Genomic DNA, 24,494 nt, shown 5'->3' with positions numbered 1-24,494 from the left:
CGAAATTAAAGAAAGAAATTAATTTTCGGGGTAGTCGTGAAACTCTTCACAACATTATTTGCAATGACTTAGGATTATATAGTATTATATATTATATAGTATATAATATATATAGTATTATATAGTATTAGTTATATCAGCTAATCAAAACCAACAAAAATCCCCCGCAATATCGGGTCGACACTCTTGCAGCAGAAAACGGCCACACCGTACTTCGTCTTCCACCTTATCATTGCGATCTAAACCCTATTGAGTATGTTTGGGGTATCATAAAGGGTCGTATTGCATCACAAAATGTGGATCGTAATTTGGGCAGAGTACTGGAAGTTGCAAGAGAAGAATTTCAGAACTTTCCCAAAGAAGAATGGAAAAGGTCTTGCGAAAAGTAAAGGCGAAACAAGTTAGCGCCTCTGACCTGGTACCTCCAATCGCCGCCACTGTCTCTAAGGATATAATTATAATTAATAATTAAATTGAAGATAAAATCTGTTTCTTAGATGGTAATATTTACTATTGCATAGTAAGAATCACAACCATGACAATAGATTTTATTGTCATTAATTATTTAAATCGGGAATCGTCACGAACGCTATCCATACTTCTTCAACCACTGACCGCGCCATCCTGAACGTCGTGTTTTGCGGCAGGTCCGCCAGAATTTCATCTGTCAGAGAACCGCTGTGAGGCATCGTGGCAACAGCGTGCCATTTGAGAGCAGAGAAAGATAAGATTTTTCCCCCATATTCTCGTTTGCTGCCATTCACCGCGACAGAAACAAGTGGGGGTGGATTTTAGTTCGCATATTTTCCGAGTTTTTTTCCTTCTTTGCTGAGCAGTATATATAATTTTAACTTCGACTTGTAACAAAATAATCGTGCCGAACACTCTACATTTCAACAAGTTTTTAAGTACCTAATATTTTTAACACATTTATATGCTCTGTATACGCTGTAACGTGTTTTCATTAAGGAACTATATTTTTGTGCTCAAGCCTTGCGAACTTTCCGTTCAAAGGCGCGTTGCCATCTCGTATTCATTATCCGATTCCGTTCATTTTCTTGTATTTATACATCGTGCTCGTTTTAATTGCTCTTTATTTTACATGATTCCATTCTAAAAGAAACCTCGCATCGCGACATGTTGGACTTCCTTCCCTTGCATTTCAAACTATTGAAATTCTTTCCCTTGTTTGTCTTTTTTCTTAGTGCAGACAGTGAAAGTATCAACGATGGAAGTTTGCAATGCTGTTACTACGTCACTGTCAAGATAGGTTGCACCAGAGTTTAAGCATTCCAGAAAAAAATATGTTGACTACTGTCAACACTGCATACGCTGTCAAAATCTTGGGTACCCTCGATGCTTAGAACCGGGAAACAAGTGGGAGAGAGGGTAGGCGCGGGCAGACCCAAACACGTGGTCGGGTCTGATCTGAGCCAATGGGGTTACCTTCCGAATTTCTAGGGTACCAAGCAGAAGAAACAGCGTCTTTCTGCGGAAATCGGCAGGAACGCGGATCGGGTGGGTGCCGAAGCCAATCGGGATCATTCGGCACTGCCTTCAGGAAGGCAGCAGCGTGTTCGTGCGAAAATCGGAATTTCTTGCAGTGGAACTGCTTTCGGAGCGATAATTGTTGAATTTTCATGTTCGAGGAAGACGAAAAAATGTTCATTTTTTCTTACTGTGTTGTGGGTACGCAGAGCGTACCTTGCGTATCCTGAATGCACGCCGCTGTATTTTAGGTTGTTTCAGTTAATCCGGACTTTCGTTAAACCGGTCAACTTATCCCCCCCATTAGTTCGGATTAAGGAGGTTTTACTGTACTATTTAACATTATGAAAGTGTCGTACAATGAAAATGTAGTTTTAAACTTTTGACGTGTAACCACAAAAAAATAATTATGTAAAGCAGCGTTAACAAACCTATACGCATATTTATTAATCTTGCCTGAATGTGTCTACTTTTATCAAAGTTTCTTAAGGAATTTATACCATGCAACATTTTATATTAAAAGTTAGGCTGAGACGATTCGGTCTTTTTTCTGCCATCTATATACAATATAATGGTTATATCTCGTTTCCTTTTCCTCTATTTACTGTGCAAACTGTGGAAACGTTTTGTTGAAATTTTCAGCCAATTTTGTTAACAAAGATATAGGATTTCGCTTATTTTCATAAAGAAAAAGTTGCTATTATTCGCGACAAGTTACTTGGCAAACTGTTCATTGTTCTCATATACACTTCAACAATTCGCGGAAAATAGTAATTATTGCGTTTGTTTTGTGGCAAATTAAATGCCTCCGCAGTAATGAGGAATGTAATTGGTGTAAAAATGCTTTTGTGTTCACCCGACGCTCTGTGTACAGAGGTGAAGCCCGAAGTTCGGATCATCAAAGCAGTGTCTACCTTGCGGTTCCGTGGAAAACAATGAAACTGCATTAAATTAGCTTCAGGGATCCAAAAACAACTCCATCCGACCACCGTAAAATGCGATTTTGCGTTTCCAAAATTCCGCGTGCGGATTTTCCTGCTCGCGAATTGTTTTGTGTGAGTGTTCTCTCGGTTGAGCAGACAGGTGTTCCCCCCTTCCCCCGCCCCCTCGGGTGTAGTGCTTAATGCTGTAACTTATGATGGAGTTCTCGCGCCAGCTTCCGCGCCATTATGCTGATCATTGGTCACTGCCCGTGGCGTGTTCGAGGGAAAAGTAAATAACGGTTGCATTGGAACAGGGGCGTCGATCGAGAAGGGCGGAGGGGTCTGCCCCTGCGTGAAATAGAGTTAGCCCACCCATGTAGCCTCCATGAAATATTTGCAGAATTATATATTGCAGAGCAAGGAATCACATAGAAGGTTCAAGAGAGAGAGAGGAAATAATGTGCGTATCTACTTTGGTAAATTAGCATCGCTTTTCTGCCCGATTTGTCTGATCGCTACGACGAGGACACTCACAAAGAGTGAGCGGATGCATTTTATGTGGCCGAGATAGGCTTATCAGGGTATTGAACCCGGGATGTCTTTATTAGAAGGCGGTGGCGTTACCACTACGCCATCGAGGAAGCTGGACACTCACAAAATACCCAATGGCGAGGCTGGTACTCGAACCCGGGAACTTGAGTGGCGAGATCTACAATAGTAAGTTATATAAATATAAATAGACTCAGTCGGTAACGCGCGTGACTACCATGCTAAAGGTCACAGGTTCCATCCTTGGCCGGTTCAAATCCGGGAACTTTTCTAACGTTGGAAGCGGCTCCGGCGCCCACCCAGCGTCGAATGACATTGGTACCTGGGGGAAACCCTAGGGGGTAAAGGCGGTCAGGGGCGTGAAGCTGTTCACATTACCCCCACTCACGACCGAATCAAGAAAGTGTGGGGTGTTACCCCCACATGCCCTGTACGCCTTCATGGCGTGGTGCTAAGCACAGGGAAGCACTTTACCTTCTTTTTTATTAATATAAATAGACTCTAAGGTTAAGTATAACCTTACTTCAAATAATAATAATAATAATTTGGCGCACTTGACCACAGTGCCAGTTATATAAAGTTATGAGAAAGATGAAAAGCAGAGAAAGAAAGATGAAAGAGGGGAGAGAGAGAGAGAGAGAGAGAGAGAGAGAGAGAGAGAGAGAGAGAGAGAGAGAGAGATGGAGATGAAGAAACTGGGAAAGAAAGAAAGAATGGGGAAATAGAGAGAGAGAGAGAGAAAGAGAGAGAGATATGGAGATGAAGAAACTGGGACAGAAAGAATGGGGAAATAGTGATAGAGGAAGAAAAGAGAAAACAGGGGAAATACAAAGCAGCACAAATAGCATTTGTTTACCAATGTTTGTTATATTCAGATTGACTAATCATGACTAGACCTACAGTTGAAATTTAGATGTGAACCGTTGTGTAACATTGGTTCACTGATGAAATAGGTCTTTTCAGTTCTTACGGCGGGCGCTCTACAAGCTCTCAAGGGAAGTGGGGAGAGGGAAATAGACTGCATACCAACCAGACAACATCGGTGGCGCCGAGAAATACGACGTGGCGGAAATAAGTACTACGTGCACCTCGTTCTACAGGCTGCTGCGTTTCTTATCGCGCTGGATTGGTCACTTCCCGCTCCCCACTACCCTTGCCAGCATGTAGAGCCGCCGTAAGAACTGAAAAGACCTATAAGTGGAAGGGAGGTTTGCGTCTGAGCGCCCTCCTAAAAGGACAATTCATTCGACACCGAGGGCAATATTAATCAGTTTGGTAAGGGGCATTTTCAATTCAATAAAGCAGATCTTATAAATTACTGAGTGACCTTGAAAGGAGTTTTTCCGAGAGAAACGTTACGAAAAAAAACAAAACGTGGAAGTGCTGGTGCATTATTACATAAATATTGTTGTTGGTTCTCAGAGAGGTAGATTAGCAAAAATGTGTTTTTCTATACGCTTTCGCTACAAACATTTGAATGATGATGTGATATACAAGTTATCAAGCTATGACTAAAAGAGCCGTGGTGGTTCAGTAGCAGCGGCGGCGCCATCTATGGGTGCTGAGGGGGTACGGTATGAAATTTAGGGGGTGCAATGGTGAAATAAAGGAAAAAAGAAACATGTGTATATGCTTTAGCCACTACAGCAAATTCAAATTAACTTTTAGTAGACTTCTATGGGAATATGCCAATGACTTGTTCATTTCTTTTTTTTGCTTGCTCTGACCACAACATGTACAGTCATCGACAATAAAAAGGGGACATCCAGATCCTAAAATTCTTGCTTCCCTGCAAACTGTTACGTGTATTGCCTAACTATACGGCGATAAGTGGATTTCAATAGCTAATTTTCAATGGCGATTTCTACCAGCGCCGTAGAGTTAGGCAACACACATAACGCTTTGCAGGGAAGCGAGTATTTCTGGATCTGGATGTCCCAGTTTTATTGCCGGTGACTGTACAAAGAAGTAAACGTGGCTTCCTTTTCAAATTAGTAACAGTGCCTGTAGTATATAATAATAGTGATCTCTCTTCAATACTTATTATACGCTCATGACGACGTGATTTTCGTAAGTCATAACGTAAATTACTCTGCAACACAGATATTTGGTTGAATTAACAACACACGTTTGATTTAAGCTATTTGGCAACTGTAAACACCATTTACTAATGTTGGTACTTTTGAACAAATTCTTTATTAACTATAAGCACATGTGCTCGATTACTAAAGAGCATTTACTACTGGTATAATTATTTGTTTGTTGCTGGTTTAAACAAATAGGGGTCCCGGGTTCGATACCCGGTGGAGGCACATAGTGGTTCGGATCCCACTTTAAACTGTAGGTCTGGTCCCGGTTAGTATGTATAAAATGGACTTAAAACAACAATTCAATCTATCAATCAAACAATTGTTAAACAAATGTTTGGTTGCCAGAAACAATTGTTGTTTATTCCAAACTTATTTCTCTGTGAAGCGCTTACAGTATTTTCGGTTGAAAATTGTATTGGATAAAGGGGTGCTGAAGGGGGTGTAGAAGAAAATTTAGGGCTGTGCAAGCATTTATTCGCACCTCCTTGGCACCATCTCTGTCCAGTAGGCAGGGTGTCTGACTAACACGCAGGAGATTCAGGTTGGATATCAGGTGTGGGTGATTTCATTCAGTATCCCTACTGGGAATAGGTGCGAGGTTCACTCAGTTTCAAATATCGGTTACCTTTGTGCAACCCTGGAAGGGGGGGGGGGGGGAGTGTAAAGACCCCAGGAGTGGATCATATCACCAACAATCGTCGAGATCATGTATATGCATATGGTGCCCACCTCTGCATCCCTCCGTATGTCACCGTTGCATGCTGGAATGTTCAAGGTCAGCTTTTAAGAATTGGCTATGCAAGGGTGTTTCGAAAATACGAAACGAGTCGCTAGTCTACAAGATACGTTCCCTATTTTGATGAAACGATTATAGTGACTTTACAAGACAAAAAGTATTTTAAATAATTTATTAATAATTTCAATGGGATAAAATTATTTCTTTCCGAGGATTCCTTACACCCTTGCCATCGACGGTCCCAGTTTTGAGTCCTGGCTGTTTCTTTGTGAGTCTTTCATCAATTTGGTCTAATCGCCATTTATCCTCATTGCCGCCATTAGCGAAGAGTAGCATAAAAGTGACATAAAATAAGATAAATATAGATTCCTTACTTGGCTAGAAAGTTAGTGTTTGTACGCGAATATTATAAATAAGTTGGATAATTGAATACATCAGCTGGGAGTGGAACTGCAAAATCTTCCCAGTGGGCGTCGAAATCCATTTCTCTCCCATGGCGTAGATATTTCTAACTAAGAGTACGTTTCTATTAAATAATTATCGCCGAGTCTTGAGCTTTTGAATTTCTTGCAGAGCGAGCATCGAAGCAGGAGAGAGTCTATTTTTTTTCCAGTTTCCAGCGACGTGTTGCTTCAGCGTGATGGAGGTGTCGACCAATGTGCCTCATCCGGCCCACCAGACTCGGAGTGACGATATCACCCCCGACAAGACGCGAGCCTTCATATCGGTTTACTTTTTCCCTCTCGGAGCAATCACAGAGATCAGGAAACGGAGGTGGATTTCGTAAACTTGCTGTGGCGCCGCAGGTGTATTTTTGGTCGTATCGGAAGATTGTTGACTTACAAGAGCAACACCAGATGGAGCTCGCGTCAAAAACACGGCCAGCCAAGGAAAAGCAAACGATGGACAACCTTCACAGTGTTATGTTTAGAAATATATATTTGGATGAATCCAGTTCTTATAAATTTCCATGAGGCGAGAACACCATTTAATTTCTTTAAGGAAATTGACTCGAGGAGTAGCTTTATACCACTGACAAAGTACAAAGACGATCATGTGAAATTCGGTGAAATTATCGAATCGAATCGTGGGCAATCCATCGTGTTTGCAAAGCTCTCGTCTGCAATTGTGGACTACCGAGCGAACAGCTGTACCGTAGTCATAGAGGTCGAAAGGGATGAGGCTTCGCCGGTCGCGTCCGTGCAGTGGAAAACCTCTGCTCTGGCTTGTGAGTAACAGTTCAGTGAGACATTGTGATCATGGCAGAAAAAACTGGAGATGGTTTCGTACAAAGCAGGGCCTTCCCTCTGCAGAAGTTTTACCTCTCAACGGAAGCTGCTCCCCAACTCGTTTGCTGCTTACTGGTCCTGCGAGTCCTTGCCATCAGAACCTGTCGCATTTTACAGTAAACTACATTAAAGTAGTCAATTTCCGCTGCCACTGAACGGTTGTAAATTACGATTACAGATTTTAAAATATTAATGGCTATTACATAGCATTAATGTAATATTAATCATTCAGTTTTAATATATATATTTATAGGCACACAACTGCAATTTATGCAGGATAAAATACTGAAATTTCAATTTATTATTTTTGTTCTTATTAGAGCCTGAAGTGAAGAAATTTATCATGCGGGATGCTTGGTCAAACATTGGCGTTAATGGGGGATTGATTGCACTGTTCAAAATGGTGACGATGAGATAGCTGGGGGATGTGTTGCGAAACTACTGCTATCTGGGGCACCTTCACTTCGAGCATTGCTTCTTATGTGTCTCAGTGTTGTCCTATAGGCTTACATGGCCTGTCTTTAATATTCCAAGCGGTTACCAACATAACCCTACTTCTCATTCTGGTTGCCGCACAGACAGTTGACGTCATGAATGCGCCTGCGCTTAAGAAATTCTGCAAATTAAGAAGCTGACTTTTAACAGCAGAATATTATAGATATTACGACACAGGCAATGGAAATGAGATTTTTACGTAAAATAGAAGGAAAATCAAGAAGAGATCGAGTCGGAACCAAACTATAGGATCTAATTTGAGAGTGCCGTCATTAGTACACCGACACGAAAACGGGAAGATCAGAACAAGAGCAATCAAAGTGGTATATTTTATGTGAAAATACAGTGGGCCAGACCAGAGAGTACAAGAAGAAGACGTGAAGAGGGCTGAGGAAACAAGAGTAGGAGATTGGAAAGAAGTCTAAGAGATAATTGGCGAAGCTTCTGAAAAACTTCTACAGTAAAATCTATAAAAGGACACACTAAGTAAGTTGTACATATGAAATAACTACTTACCTTGCAGCCAAGTCTCTGTGCGCTAGGTCAAGCGACTCCATGTACTTCATCCCCGACGCTACCTGAGTAGCCAAGTATATTAAGCATCCATAACTGCAAGAAAAAGATAATTATGTGAGCAAGTCTTCATGACAGCATAAGAAAAACTGAATCGAGTTTGTCTTGCACCCACTTAAATAGATGTTTATTGTTTATATGATTCTTATCATTAAAAACCCAAACATTTGCTAATTGGCTTTTTTGCTGGATACAGATTCAGTTCTCTAACAACTACTATATGTAGCATCAGTTGGGATGATTAGCGGAGGGGGGAAGGGTGCAGCCTATACAGCACACAACTATCCAGGAGACGTCTAATGGATGTCTTCTGGAAATTCGTACCGAAATTCTGAACTTCCATAGAATGTCCAGTAGACATCCACGGGACGTCCCCTGGATATCCATATGTCCGTCCAGGAGACATCAATAGGATATTCAGGAAGGACGTGTTTTGGATATTCTCTGGATTTGTTTAGGATATTCTGGATATGTTTTGGACATTCTGTGGATGGATTATTTTTGAACATGTTTTGGACATGGGTTTACGTGATCGGGACATTATCGGGATGTTTTTAATTTATTGTGGATAAGGGTATATTCTAGACTAAAATTTACCTAATCTGGATATCATGCTGATATTATTCACATATACTTTGGATACGAAAAGAACATTCCTAGACTAGATTTACACATATCGAAGACATCGGGTACATATATGCTTATAACAAGTACTCCACTCTCTACCTCTCACTCACACCTATTCACTCACTCTCTTTCTCACACACATATCTACACATACGAAAAATGCTTTGTATTCAGCCGCGAATCCATGATAAGCAGAGTATGCGGAGTTCATTCTTCAATAGCACGGCTAAGCAAGTTAACGTCCACAATGCAAACTGGCGTTGTCTTTGAGACACAAAAGAAGCTTCGTGGTAAAGGCACTTTCACCTTACCGGGCGCTGGCGCGCATGCGTGACTTACTGAAAAAAACAATGGGTCTACGGACGACGCAACTCCTTTGGGAGATATTTTTAAGTTACGATTTATTACTGCAACACAGAATTTGAGTCCTAACATAATTAACTTGAGACTAGATACTGTGAATGAATCTCTAGAATATCAAAACATTTATGTCAAAGCACTATGTATTTATTAACGCGTGGACTTACCACATATCCCATAATATCCAGGACAGGAGATTCTGTGGGACGTCCATGGGATGTCCACAATACGTATTCATGGATCTGATCTGGACATCTTGGATATCCTATTGACGTCCCTTTGAGATTTGTACTGTGTGGCTGCTGCCTCCCCGCTTTTTGCCACTTTTACCCCACACTATGCCAAATCTTATTTACAAAGGGAAAATAAACTGTCCTTGCACCTTTTCCCCTTAGTTTTGGAAAGCAATCGCCGCCACTGCACAGCACATATGCAATTAAACTCAGTGATGGCTAGGCCTCTAGGATGGCGCAGTGTGAGCGTCGTCGCCTTGTAATCAAGGGGTCCCGGGTTCGATACCCGGTGGTGGTACAGTGGTTCGGATCCCACTTTAAACTGTAGGCCCAGTCCAGATTAGCCTTTCTGTGCATAAAGTGGGCTTAAAACAACAAAACAATCAATCAGTGACAGCTAGGCATAAAGGAAACAGGGTTCGATTCGCGAATGAGTTTTCGTACTATAACAGTTTCCTGGTGTGCACGGTTCTTGGGTTCACCCAGCCTCTAAAAACTGGGTACCCGGGAATGTCTAACTTTTTTTACACACACACACAAACATACACACATTCACCGTTTGGTGTCTGCTTGGACTCTAATATGTTTATTTGTTTACAAAAGACGAAACCTTATCGCATGTCTTTTGTAAACTTCGTCATGTTTCAGAAGGACAATTGGCTCTGAAAGTAGAGAATCGGAAAAGCAAAATGAATTTTTGAAACAAAAATAAAAAACACTCCTTATTGGAAAAACATGCAATCCTTGGGGCAAAGTTACAAACAGCCATTGTGCTTCGAGGTCTCGAGTGGAAATAAAAGCGTAATCGGATTCGCATAAAAGCAAATGGCGGCTTACAAACAGTTGAAACAATGCGCGGACAAAACCACAGCATTTAATCTCCATAGACGAGAAATAAGAAAAGTTTGGAAAACAAATTTTCATGAATAGAAACTCCCCTTCCCCCCTCACCTTTGAATATTGTAACGCGAAGCCAACCTATGTGTGGGCTTATTGGAATGAAGGAACGCCTTGTTTTTTTAATAGAAGACAAAACATTGCAAATTCCTCGAGTTTGGTGGAAGCTGCAATTACAAGGAACTATTTTGTCAGCAAATTCTACTTTTACCAAATGCTGTGACGTTCGATTCCTTTTGTTTCGCGCTACGTCACTGCTTTGTATTAACAATAATGCTTTGCAATTACTCTGTTCAACTGTGTATTCCTAAAAGCGTAGTACTTTATAAAAAGTGTTGCGTAAATATTGCTGGAATTGATCATGGCGATTGATGTTGCGAAGGCTGACTTCTGGAGCTGTTGAAGATAATTCTTCTTCAGTGACTTCATTTCAATGAACTGCCGGCCCCCGTGGCAGAGTGGTTAGCACATCGCGCTACGACGCCAGGTCCCGGGTTCGAATCCCGGCCGGGGCATGAATAATTGTGAGAGTCCCTTCACATCAATTTCATCATATCATCACTCATCCCCAAATTACTTCAAATCACTTCGCAAATTAGCCAAAAGTGGCACAAGAAGCGAAGTAAAATAAAGCGAAAAAATGAACTGCCAGTTTTCACGGGTTTACCAGACACCGATCACTCAAGGGTCAACTTCCCTTTCGCAAAATGGCATTTTTGCAGGTTAACGCAACATTGGCGCCCACAAATAGGATAATGCTCTGCCATATGTGTACACAGCCTCAGTTTTGATGTGAGGTGTGTATTGCTTTTAAAAAATGAGTTTTACTTTACTGTTGGTAAGAAATTGATTTCCGTAATATTCATAATAGACAAGATATTTCTTTTAATTCTCTTTCTCTTGTGCTTACGTTCTTTCTCTGATCCTCTTTATCTTTATCCCGGCTTTTTTCTCTTTCCCTCCCTTCTCTTTTTTTCTTTATGTACTCTATTTCTGTTTCCTTATTTTTCTCTTCTCTTTTGTCCTCTACTGTCTCTCTTTCCTAGTCTTCTTTCTCCTCTTTCCATGTTTATTTTGCTGAATTTTCTCTTAGTCATAATTTATTTCCTCGAGTTTGTTTTTGAAATCCGGTTATGCACAGACTTACAGTTTAAAGTGGGATCACTATGAGACTACACAGGGTATCGAAACCGGGACCCTTTGATTACAAGGCGACGGCATTATCACTGCGCCATCGCGGGTCATAGTGTGCTGACATACTTATAGTAATTTTAATCATCAAATCATTTCAATGATTTTATAGTGTTTTTATGCCATGTCCTATGTTGCGTTGTGTTATTAACGAACGTGGCAGAGTGTTCAGCACAGCGTGCTACGACGTCATGGAAATTATCAAAAGTTGCAGAAAAGCGAATTAAAATCAACCAAATCAATCAATCTGATAAGCTGATTACAGCATTGTGATTACAATTGAGCAACAAATTAAGAGTAATAGCGGCATACTCGATATCGAAAGCCAGAAACAGCTACGATGGGACGCCCAATAAAAAGTGGCTTGACGACCGCTCTTCCTCACAGAACTGTTGCTCCAGAGAAAGAAATTAAAACCCACACTAGCCATCCTTTCAGTTCCTAACTACCCGCAACCTCATAAAGAAACAAAAGAGTTACATTTCCTTGCGAAATGTCTTTGTTACACCCCTTGCAAATTTGCTATACATATTAAGATATTACCCTTGAGTTCGCGGTTGCACGGCATCCGCAGATCTTCTCCACGACCCTCTCCATCCACTTTACGCCGATCTCTTTCAATTTCCCCCTCACTTCGCTCGTTCCCTTTACAGCTTCCTTATGGAACAGCCACGGCACCGAGACTCCCCATAAACCGTTCCATCATAGCCTCCTTCCATATCAGTCTGGGTCAGATCGTAAAACGGGAGGAAGAGTATTTATCGCCAACCGCTCTGGAGAGGCCGACCCGAGATGTGGCCTGCCCTTATATGTATGTATCCGCTTCTCCCGCAAAACAAGCGGAGAAGAGGTTTCGTTCGGTTACAGCACGGCATATTAATTCCCACACAACGCTTTCCGAATTGGCGAATCTGTATTTGAAGATGAGCCTTGCGTCTCGCAGTGTGTTCATCTATATTCTTTTCTATCCTTATATTATTATCTTTGTTGTTTTATTTTACTTCGCCTTTCTCCTACTTTTTCCTAATCGCGAAGATGAACAATGAACAGAATGATGATAAGATCAAATTGATGAAAGAACACACACAAATAAACATCACAAAACACTAACCCCATAGAAAATTATACTGGCTATGAATCAAGTCCCCAGAGCCTCGTTAGTATGCAACAATGCAGTCCAGGGTGAACACTCACGGACACATCTGGCTTGTTACATTTCCATTGATTTCAAATACGATCAGTACAACCCAGAAATGGGAGTAAGATTCACATTTTGGTGTCTTCACAGAGAGTCACTCCTTACATCCAAGATTAGAAGAAACTATTGGAGGGACATTCACAATGTCATGCACAGGTCAGGAAAGGAAACCGGAACCTTTGATAGCGTAATTGTGAGTCGACCACTGAATGAGCTAGGATTTTTTTTTGTAGTTAACACTATTGTCTTATATAGAAGCTCAAGTGGATATTTACGAGTGTTCCTTCATAAATTTCATCATATCACCACCCATCCTCATCTTCGCGATTAGCCAAAAGTAACAGAAATGCGAAGTAAAATATACCAAATCAAGCAGTCAATTATAAAGAAGGTTGTAGAAATGTGTTCATGACGCGTTAAATCAGTTCCGATGTAGGTACGCCTATTCACAACAGTTCATGTGGCTTGATTCTACAAGATGATTTTCTCGCTAGCGAACACACAAGTTCCTCAATACCTTTTTAATTTTTGGAACAAAGCCTCTATGCAGAACCATCACACTCTTCAACGAAATGGACTCTACCTGTGATCTTGAGACGCAACTCGGTGTAGAGTGATCGCATGTGCCACAAACATGCACTCGGTGGGAGTGCTAAAAGGATTTAAGTGGAATTCAACTTATTAGGACGCTAATTTTATTGTGCGAGAAGTGCCAGATTGAGTGCGAAATAGTTTCTAATATCAACTGTAGATCATCTAATTTGGAACTTTCTCGCACCATTAAATTGGCGCTCAGGTGGGGCTGAACTCCACTGATATCTCGCTTTGGCCAAAATGTGAGTGTCATTTCTAGGACCTTAACACACACAAATAATGGATAACTTGCGATTTAATACTGCTAATTTCTCGTACAAAGTCATGTAGGATAGGACAAAGTTTGTACGTACAGGGTGTTCAAAAAGTTATGCAACCTTATGGGGAAACATTTCTTATTACATTTTGTACATTAAGTGCTGGAAGTGACTGCCGTTTTGTTCTTCACACAAGTAGACACGACGAACCATGTTGTTGAAAACCCTTTTCAATGATATTTGTGAGATATTACCAACACAGCTACGAATATTGTCTTTCAATTCCGGAATACTGTGCGGATCAGTAACGTAGACGGAGTCCTTAAGATAACCCCACAAGGAGAAGTCTGGAGGCGATAACAATATAATATCATGAATAATTACCAATCTCCAAAAGATTTTTAAAATTTCTTGTTTCGTTATAGGTGCTACATAACCAGCATAAGGTTGCGTCACTTTTTGAACACGCTGTACTAACGGCAAGGAAGAATGTTTGGTATGCAGGAATCATTACTTAAAAAAATATACTCCATTTCAATCATGAGAAAACAGACATATCCCTGGTGAATCACAGGACTTCACAGGATTTCTGGATCCGTCAATGAATTCAATCAGGAAATGCGGATAATCCCAGATATATGCTTTTGGACATCTCACGCCTTCACTGCAAGCGCAGTACAAATGCAAGCTGAAGCTCATGGGACCTTATTAAAACCGAATGGCATCTTTCCACACTTTTAAATCAATAAATGTATTTCCCTCGGATCGACAAACGTAGGCTTAGACATTATGAAACATGGCTGAATACCATCGGACATAAATTTTCATTCGCCGTGGCTTGAATTCTTACGACAGCCACCTGCCAATATAGCTTTCGCGTGCCGCAAATGGATGAACCTTGTACTGGCATTAAAAGCGCATTTCTCCCCTCTTTCTTTTGCCCACAAAAGACGAAACTTTCGGCATGAATTTGTTTCTGTTGGCGCGACGAGTCTGATCGGACGTGGATTAATGTCTTGCGAGAGTTTTCCCCCCCATTCACGGCAAACCGAGGGTCGTCGGAAGTAAAAAGAGCAAAGAAGAGTAGGTCTCCTATTGAGAACATACATTAGGGAAACCGGAGGGGGAAAAAAATATAGGAAATAAAATTGCTGTTTCCCGTACGTCAGATGTCAACATCCACTTGATGAGTGGGAGCGCGACCTCAGAAAGGGTAGGAAACCATTTTCTACCTTCTAAAAAATCAATGTTTCCCCCCCCCCCCTGATGTTTATATGTTCTTAATACAAGTCGTTTATCTCATGTCGGACTGGTCTTACGTTGTCAAGCAGAGTTCCATCTAGAGCTATGGATTATATGTACCACATGCAATGAAGCATTAACTAAGGGTGCATGAAGTTGATGAATGTTGAAATCGTTCCCTCTAAAAAAAATCTAGAGGGACTTTCAAAAATGTACGTAGATTGAGATAAGTTTCCATGAATGTCATATTCACAGATATTCTCAGATGTTCGGCCTGTTACGCCTTGCATATTTTCCGACTAATACGTGTACAGTAAAACCTCGTTAATCCGGACTAATGGTTGGGGGGAATAAGTTGACCGGTTTAACGAAAGTCCAGATTAACTGAAATAACCTAAAAGAACACTAGAAAGTGCATTAAAACTCCGTTTATAGCAACAAAACACGTTTATTATGGTGTATTTAAAGGGCATAGGCCTAAATACACTATACAGTACAGTACAAAGTCTGCGGGAAACAGAATTTCATCAGTGGTTGACTGCCTTCTCATTGGGAAGTTCTCTTGTTGACTTCTAGCTACATTTAAAACCTTGCATTCCGCTTATTTTTTGTTGCCTTTTGCCTGTCCGGTTTGAGCAAAGTCCGGCTTATCAGAGTCCGGATTAACGAAGTTTTACCGTATTTGCTTGTCTACTGTTGTTGTTTGTATTATTGAATTTATAGTTATGAAATTTGCATTGCATATTACATGCAATAGAATGGAGTTGTCTAAAATTCCAGGCCCTCTACACCGGAAGCTGAATCTATTTGCGGTTTCCAGAAGATTCGAGAAGTGTCCAGTATCTAGCATCGAAAAATGTATTGTGAAGATAGTATCAAGGACACGCTACATGCTATAATACGGATTGTGTTATGAAGAGACGTTTTAAAAATATCCTTGCATTGAGTTTGTGAATAGTAAATACTAATAGTGATTTAGAGTCATTCAACGTGTGTTACATTTGATAAGGTGTAAATAAACCTTGTGTTCAAGATAAGAAGTGCGTTTTCATTGATTACAGAATTAACTGACTCCAAAGCAGTCAATTATACAGTCAGCGGCAATATAAATAGGATACCTCTATCCTGAAATACTCTCATCCCTGCCTAACTCTGCGGCAATGGTAGAAGTTGCCATTGGAAATTTGCTATTAAAATCCTCTTATCGCCGTGGAGTTATGCAACACTCATAACGCCACGCAGGGAAGCGAGTCTTTCAGGATCTAGGTGTCCCATTTTTAATACCGGTGACGGTACGTACAAAAGATACGCATTATTCCCTGAATAACATGAAAAATTAGAAAGAAGGACATTGTAATCTACAACCCTAACATTTATTTACTCCACGAGAGATTACTCAGACGTATTTGAGTTTTGGTTTTGCAGTAGTTGGTTGTTCTTCCATCTCTTTCTCTCTCTCTCTCTCTCTCTCTCCCCCCCCCCCCCCTCAGCCTGAATTGTTTGATATTAACTAGACGTGACTGGGTTATATAACAAATCCTGTAGCTTTTCTTACAGTCTCATGAATTTGAGAATTTACATAACGTTGGAAGCGGTCCCGGCGCCCACCCAGCGTCGAATAACATGGGTACCTGGGGGAAACCTTGGGGGGTAAAGGCGGTCAGGGGAGTGATGCTGATCACATCACCTCCACTCACGACCGGATCAAGAAACTGTGGGGCGTTACCCCCACACCCCCTATACGCCTTCATGGCGTGGTGCTAAGCACAGGGGAGCACTTTACCTTTACCTTTTATATAACAATAATAATTCTGTTGGAAATTGACAAAAACAACCCTTCGGTCACATCGACTTTTCACGGATGTTACATTTTCCTTTTTTTTTTTTTTTTTTTTCAGAAAAACACATTTCAAAGGACAGAACTAAGGCCGGCTTTAGACGGAAGCATATCCTTTAACATTTTTGATAGCATAAATACTATGTAAATGCTTCCAAAAATCTCATAGCAGACACTGACGCATTTTAGGTAACATTTCAGTTAGCTTTTGCGATTACAATGTGTAATACGTAGCTATATACAGCACAAAAGACACCATCTATGGTGAGTGCAGGGTGTTTACAATTGAAACAACTAAAATATTATTCCATTTGTGGACAGTAAAAGTTGTAAAGTATGTATTTCTGCAGCGCAATTGTTATGTACCTAATACCGTTTTATATAAAACATTATTCTTCTCGGTTGAACAGTTATCGGCTTTCAAAAATGTGAAGTGATACATTGCTTACATATCACGCCGCCGCCATTACATCTGCACTCGTGACCAAGAGGTCGCTTCTGATTGGTTATGCTACGAAAAATGCCACGGAAATAAGATCGATCCTTTCCTTGAGAAATGCCATGAAATATGCCGTGGCATCTGAAAAGCCATAACATTTTTCACTTTACACGGTAGCTTCTTTGGCCATGGCACAAATATTAAGAAAAATACTAAGGAAAATGCTTTCGCCTAAAGTGGGCCGCGGTGGCTCAGTGTCGGCATCCATGGCGGAGTGGTTAGCACAGTGCGCTGCAATGCCAGAGGTCCCGGGTTCGAATCCCGGCTTGGACGTGGATGTTTGTGATTGTCTGTCCTGAAAAGTCGTGAAATTGAAAATTGAGTGATATGAAATGAGTGAATGAAGTGTGATGGGGGAAGCTTCCGCGTAGGGGCTTTTTTTAAAAAAATAAAAAAAAAGTCGGTAACGCGTCTGACTACCATGCTAAAGGTCCCGGGTTCGATCCCCGGCCGGTTCAAATCCGGGAACTTTTCTAACGGTGGAAGCGGCCCCGGCGCACACCCAGCGTCGAATAACATGGGTACCTGGGGGAAACCCTGGGGGGTAAAGGCGGTCAGGGGCGTGATGCTGATCACATCACCTCCACTCACGACCGGATCAAGAAAGTGTGGGGCGTTACCCCCACACCTCCTATACGCCTTCATGGCGTGGTGCTATGCACAGGGGAACACTTTACCTTTTTTTTTACCTAAAGTGGGCCTTAGACTTAAACCAAATAAATGAAAATGAAACCCTAATACAATATCTTCAATTAATCCCAGTTTTCTGTTTAATAATGATATAAATTTCCGCATGTGATTAAACGTGTGTCACGTATGTTATGAGTTACACTATAGCATCTATGAAGCTCGTTTAGTCGATTAGTACAAATATTGATATTAGTATCTGTTGCGTTTCTTATTTAAACACTGGACTGATTATATACACTATTTAATGTACACTGACACTGGACTACATTGGAATGGAGTCGACCACCGTGTAGCAATGTCTCTCGCTCTTCTCTCTTGCAGTGCGGGTATTTCCCGATAAGTACCACGCCCTGCACAGTCTCCGAAGCAGAGTCTGCACTGTCCTGCCACCTAGTGGCGACAAGTATAATGAATACTTAAGATACACAAATTTTCACACATTGATAACACAAATAATAATACATACACTAATCTATCCCAAACATAGTCCCCCCTCTTGATCGAGTCGATCAACAAAAGTACAACTAATGATCTACTGGAAGAGGCACTAGTTTGTTAACTGGACGTTTATAAGTTGAAGACGAAGTGCGAACAGTTGCAACACGCACTAGTCCATCCGCACCAGGATGCACTTGTTCAACTATAGCAAGTTTCCATGTAAGTGGAGGTAGGTGATCTTCCTTCACTAAAACCACTGTTCCTGGTTCCAAATTCTTCTTTTGGGTGTTCCACTTGGCCCTCTGCTGCAGGGAATGCAAGTAGTCCTTTGACCAACGGTCCCATAGTTGTTGGTACATCTGCTGCAATTTCTTCCATCTGGATAAACTGGATTCTTTGATGTTAGTTAGACTAGGCTCAGGAAAACTAGTTAGGGGTGCACCAATAAGGAAATGGCCACGGGTTATAAAACTGGGATCTGTAGGGTCATGTGACAATACTGTGAGGGGCCTGGAGTTAAGACAGGCTTCGATTTGAACTAAGAGTGTTTCAAGTTCTTCGAAAGTGAGAGAAGAGTTCCCTACGATTCTCCTCAGGTGATGCTTCATGGACTTCACTCCTGCTTCACAAAGTCCAGCCATATTTGGGCTATTGGGTGGTAGAAAATGCCATTTGAATCCTTCCTGAGCTGCATGGTCTTCTAAAGACTTGCTGAAGTCTGACGATTGGAATAAATTCTTCAAGTCTTGTAATTCACGATTGGCACCGACGAAATTTCTTCCGTTATCGCTGTACAAGTTCAAACATTTTCCTCTGCGTGCTGTAAATCTTCGCAAAGCAGCAATGAATGACTTGGTGCTGAGATCTCCGACCAATTCTAGGTGTATAGCCTTGGTGGCAAAGCATACAAATACTGCTACATATGCTTTCAGCCTTGATTTGCTTCTAGTGATTGACGGCTTGATGATAACTGGTCCAGCGTAATCAACTCCAGTGTTTAGAAATGGTCTAGTGGACTGTATTCTGGATGGTGGTAATTGTCCCATGAGTTGGTTGGAAATAGATGCCCTTAATTTGAAACAAATGAGGCACTTGTGGAGAATAGCTCTGACAACTTGTCTGGCTCTTGGTATCCAGTACTCCTGTCGTAATGAAGATATAAGGAGTTGCGGTCCTGCATGTAATAGCCTGTGGTGTTCTGAAAGAATGATCAATTCAGTTAAATGATGCTTCGGTGGCAATATGATTTGATGTTTGCTATCATATGGTAGCTGCGAGTGTCTAAGTCTTCCTCCAACTCTGAGTACTTGCTTGTCATCGAAGAAAGGATGCAAGTCTAAAAGTTGACTATCCTTTGACACCTGACTGTTAGAAGACAATTCTCTTATTTCCTTGCCATAAACTTCATGTTGCATGCTTCTAATGCAAGTATGCAATGCTGATCTTAAGTCACTTGCTGACAATGATCCTATGTGTTTCTCTTGTTTGTTCCTCGCATTGTGTAGAAATCTCAAACAATATGCAATCACTCTTTGAAGTTTCAATATCGACGAAAATCTGCTGATAAATTCTATTGTTGGTGCATTTGTGACTAGACTTACTGTAGTTGTTCTTTGTTCTTCAAGTTCGTCGAGTTCGAAGTCATCATCCCTTGACGATGTTGGATTCGAAGGCCATGCTGTTGCTGGAAGTGATAGCCAATCAGGGCCATGAAACCACATTTGAGAGGTGTGTAGTGAGTCTACATTTGTCCCTCTGCTGATTAAATCTGCGGGGTTCTGTGCTGACACTACATGTTTCCAGTACTGAGGCTTAGTACATTCTTGAATTTGTGAAACTCTATTCGCTACAAAGGTTTTCCATCGTCTTGCAGGTGATGCTAGCCACGCCAGTACGATTTTCGAATCAGTCCATAGATTGATTCTACTGACTTCCAATTGTAGTAGTTGTAACACCTTGTGTGTTAGTTTCGCCAGCAACAAAGCAGCGCACAATTCAAGACGAGGAAGAGTGATCCTTCTTATAGGTGCCACACGCGAACGTGAACAAAGTAAATGTACAGTGGTTTCACCATTTTCATTTGTTGATCTAAGATACAAACAACAGCCATATGCAACTTGTGATGCATCTGAAAATCCGTGGAGTTGAATGTCAACCACTTTTCCTTGAACTAGCACAAATCTGCTAACTTGTATCTGATTAATGTTTGGTAACTGTCGAAACAAACGTTTCCACTCCATGTTGAGTTTATCTGGTAACTTATCGTCCCATTCCATGTTATGGAACCATAATTGTTGTAGAAATATCTTGTAAGAAATTACTATTGGACTCACTAGTCCCAAAGGATCAAAGATTGATGCGACAATAGAAGCTACTTGTCGTTTAGTGATGTTGTCTTCATAATATGACACTATCTCCTTGTTATTTGCTTGCAATTTATCTGTTGCTGGTTCCCACATGAGGCCTAAAGCTGTAACGTTTGCTCCCTTGTCAAACTGAAATGGTAGTTGCAATTCTCTATGAGTAGCTGGTACTGCTTCAAGAAGTTCTGGATGATTAGAACACCATTTCTTCAAAGTGAATCCTGCTGAATTCAGTAAATCGATTAGTTCTCCTTGCAATTGTCTAGCTTCTTCAATACTGTTGGCTCCAGTGAGAAGGTCATCAACGTAAACATCTCGTTGTAAAACTTTGGATGCATTCGGAAACTTGGTTGCTTCCTCTTCAGCTAACTGCTGCAATGTTTTGGTCGCCAAAAACGGTGATGATGCCAAACCAAATGTGACTCTTGTGAGCTCGAACGTTTGTACTGGCATATCTGTAGATTTTCTCCAAAGTATGCGTTGAAACTTAGTGTCATCTGGATGAATCAGAATTTGTCTGAACATCTTCTCGGCGTCTGCCGTAAATACAACCTTGTGTGTTCTGAAGCGAAGAGCTATAGACTGAAGATCGTCATGTGTGGTTGGACCGACCATCAGTATATCGTTTAATGAGACTCCATTTGTTGTTTTTGCTGATGCATCAAAAACAATTCTGGTTTTCGTGCTGCTGCTGCTAGGTTTAAATACTGGATGATGTGGTAAATAGTATGACAAGTCATCAGCTTCATTTAGATCTGGTTGTACTGGCTTCATGTGTCCCAACATTTCATACTCCTCGAGTATTCTGCTATACTCCTCTTTCAACTCTGGTTGAAGTTGAAACCTCTTCTCTAACTGATGTAATCTGAATAATGCCTGGTTGTATGAATGTCCTAGCTCTGTATGATCTGATCGAAATGGGAGACGAACAATGAAACGCCCTGTTTCATCTCTGGTGGTGTGTTGATTGAAGTGGTTTTCACAAGCTACTTCTTCAGCTGTTTTTGGTTTCGAGTACATTTCCTCCAACTCGAAAAAACGCCGTAATTGAGAATCCAAATTGTCTTCCATGCGTACAAAACATGCTACTGTGGGTGTACTAGGTTCTACAGGCTGTTCCATCCGACCAGCTAAAATCCAACCTAATTCAGTGTTTTGAAGAACTGGATAGTTTTCATCTCTCGTTTGTCTTTCAGGAAGAAGTAAGTGCAAGTAAAGTTCCGATCCAATTAGTAGATCTATCCCTTCTGGTTTGTAGAAATCTGGATCTGCTAACTCAATGTCGGTTGGTAGCTTCCAATGTTCGTGATGAATAACTTGAGAAGGTACGTTCCCTGTGATGCGTGGGAGTATCAGACAAGTAAGTGAAGTCTGGAAGTCTGACACTCTTGAGCGCAGCTGAATGTCGACACTGTGCTTGGCTTCCGATGAAACATTATTGATTCCTCTGATTGGAATATGATTTTTCTGCTTTCGTAACTGTAGTCTCTGAACAAGATCTTCCTTGATGAAATTTGACTGAGACCCACTGTCCAGGAGAGCTCTACATGTATGTGGCTGTCCCCTAGAATCGATGACTTCTACTAAAGCTGTTGATAGCAGAACGTGTGATCTTGGTTTACTCTTAAATGTGCAGTATGAAGATTGTACTGAAGTTGTCCTTGCAGCTTCATTCCTCGTGTCTGGTGAGTCATTCCTTGGCTGGTCTTGCCTTAGAGGACCTCCTCGTTTACCGCCTTCGTCTGGATGCAACAATGAATTGTGTTTCAATCCACAGCGTCTACAATTACCTGAAGTACAGTTCCTAAAATTATGATTCGATCTGAGACAATTATAACAAAGTTTGTTGTTGCGCACACACTCTTGTTTCTGCTTCAGACTTGCGCCTGCAAAAGACTTGCATGAATATAAGGAATGTGCTAATTTACAGAAATAGCATTGTGTATTTGTAGTTGTCAGGTAAGAATTTGACTGACGGATGTGTTTCTGTTTAGGGCTAACCTTGTGTTCATTGACATTTTTGTTTACGTGAACAGACTTCATTGATTCCAAAGCTTGACATTTTTGTTCTAGAAAGGTGAACAGTTCCTTTAGTGTAGGGAACGACTGATCGGTATGGCTTAATTCCCATTCCCTTCTTGTGTGAGAATCTAGTTGAGCCAAAAAATGATGTATCAAAATAACATCTTCTAACGGTGTTTGTAATTCAAGGGCTCGAAGAGCATTTAAGTTACTGGTGACATCATTGATGAACTGACGTAATTCTGTGGCATTTTCCTTGTTAATTGCATTCACATGCAAGATGTTATTGACATGACTTGCTGCTATCAGTCGTTTATTCTCATACCTATCTTTCAACAATTGCCATGCAATATCGTAATTTGAATCGGTCATGGGCAAAGTATCGATAAGTGTTCTTGCTTCAGATTCCAATGATGAACGCAAGTAGTGGAATTTCTGTATTTTAGGAATATTGTCATTTGTATGAACCATAGCCCGAAATGCATCTGAATATGCTAACCAATCCTGATAATTACCGTGAAACGTGGGTAAAGATACCGTGGGTAATTTGATGTGCTTGGTGCCTAATGATGAAGCATTGTTTACAACATTCGATCCATCTGTAGGTGCAGCTTGTGCTTGTTTATGTTTCTCTATAATGGATTCCATTTTACCCCGTACCTTGTAGTAAACTTCTTCAAAATCCCCCCTATGAGGTTCATGATTCTCGTTTATATCTTCTACTTCTAAACGTGTTTGAACTTCATCATATTTTTCCCACAAAGGTGTTAAATTCTGTAAACGGACCCTTACTTCTTGAACTTCCCCCGTATCTTCAAAGGCATTGACAAATGCTTGTGTTCGTGTTAACTGGCCCCTAAATCCAGCTCTCTTGCGTATCAACACTCTTTTCTCTTCTTCATCCATCGCGAAGGAAAGAGGGCAAGATATGTAGGAAATTGTACGTGAGGAAAGAGTAAACAAAATATGGTGCGAGCCTAGCTAACTACTGACCTTGATCTGAAGCTTCCCTGGGTGTTGGCGATGACGTCACTTCAGCCGACAGCAGGATACTGTAGTGGATGCTTGAAACTGTCCAAATTTATGATACTCAGTCCCGTGATGAGTTATCGTAGCAGATAACTGATTGTCCACTGAATACAACCTTGTATAATTCGGTCTTGTAACAAAACATTCGACGTACGCACGATAACGATACGGAATGTCTGTTCAAACCACACGCGTAACGGTTGTGATTGAAAATTAGACGTAATACTTAATAAGTACAGTGACACACAAAGTACTACGATTGAGCACATAACATGCAACCGTACATTGACGTAAGTACGAATGTCAGTACACTTCTGTAACTGGAACACTGCATACAAAGTCACTTCGACACCGCGCGAAAACACTCGTTCTTCCCATGGCGGGCGAGTTGAGACGTTGTTCTGCTGCGTAACACGCCATATCTCACAGAGATTGTTCACTTGGTAAACTAATCCTGCCCGGAGATGACCATAAAATGTTGCGTTTCTTATTTAAACACTGGACTGATTATATACACTATTTAATGTACACTGACACTGGACTACATTGGAATGGAGTCGACCACCGTGTAGCAATGTCTCTCGCTCTTCTCTCTTGCAGTGCGGGTATTTCCCGATAAGTACCACGCCCTGCACAGTCTCCGAAGCAGAGTCTGCACTGTCCTGCCACCTAGTGGCGACAAGTATAATGAATACTTAAGATACACAAATTTTCACACATTGATAACACAAATAATAATACATACACTAATCTATCCCAAACAGTATCAAAATAAAACCTATCGTTCGTAGAAGATACTGCAATTAGAGCCTTAATTGGTATAAACCTATATGTGTTATATCCACGTTATTCTTCTGCAAAGGATAAAATGTGA

General features: G+C 41.0%; 1 protein-coding gene across 2 annotated transcripts in view; it reads right to left on the bottom strand.

The window, feature by feature from the left end:
- Positions 1–24,494, bottom strand: part of LOC145977744 (discoidin domain-containing receptor 2-like) — a 522,813-nt gene that overhangs the window by 51,844 nt on the left and 446,475 nt on the right. For both annotated transcript variants that reach the window (XM_083109999.1, XM_083110000.1), the window contains exon 14: positions 8,087–8,179. In XM_083109999.1, coding sequence (XP_082966125.1) covers positions 8,087–8,179 — 93 coding nt within the window. The remainder of the gene's footprint in view (positions 1–8,086; positions 8,180–24,494) is intronic.

The sequence above is a fragment of the Lepisma saccharinum genome, chromosome 23 (genome assembly GCF_977018435.1).
Source record: "Lepisma saccharinum chromosome 23, izLepSacc3.1, whole genome shotgun sequence".
In the NCBI taxonomy this organism is placed as follows: Eukaryota; Metazoa; Arthropoda; class Insecta; order Zygentoma; family Lepismatidae; genus Lepisma; species Lepisma saccharinum.
This window is presented reverse-complemented; position numbering and strand designations above follow the sequence as displayed.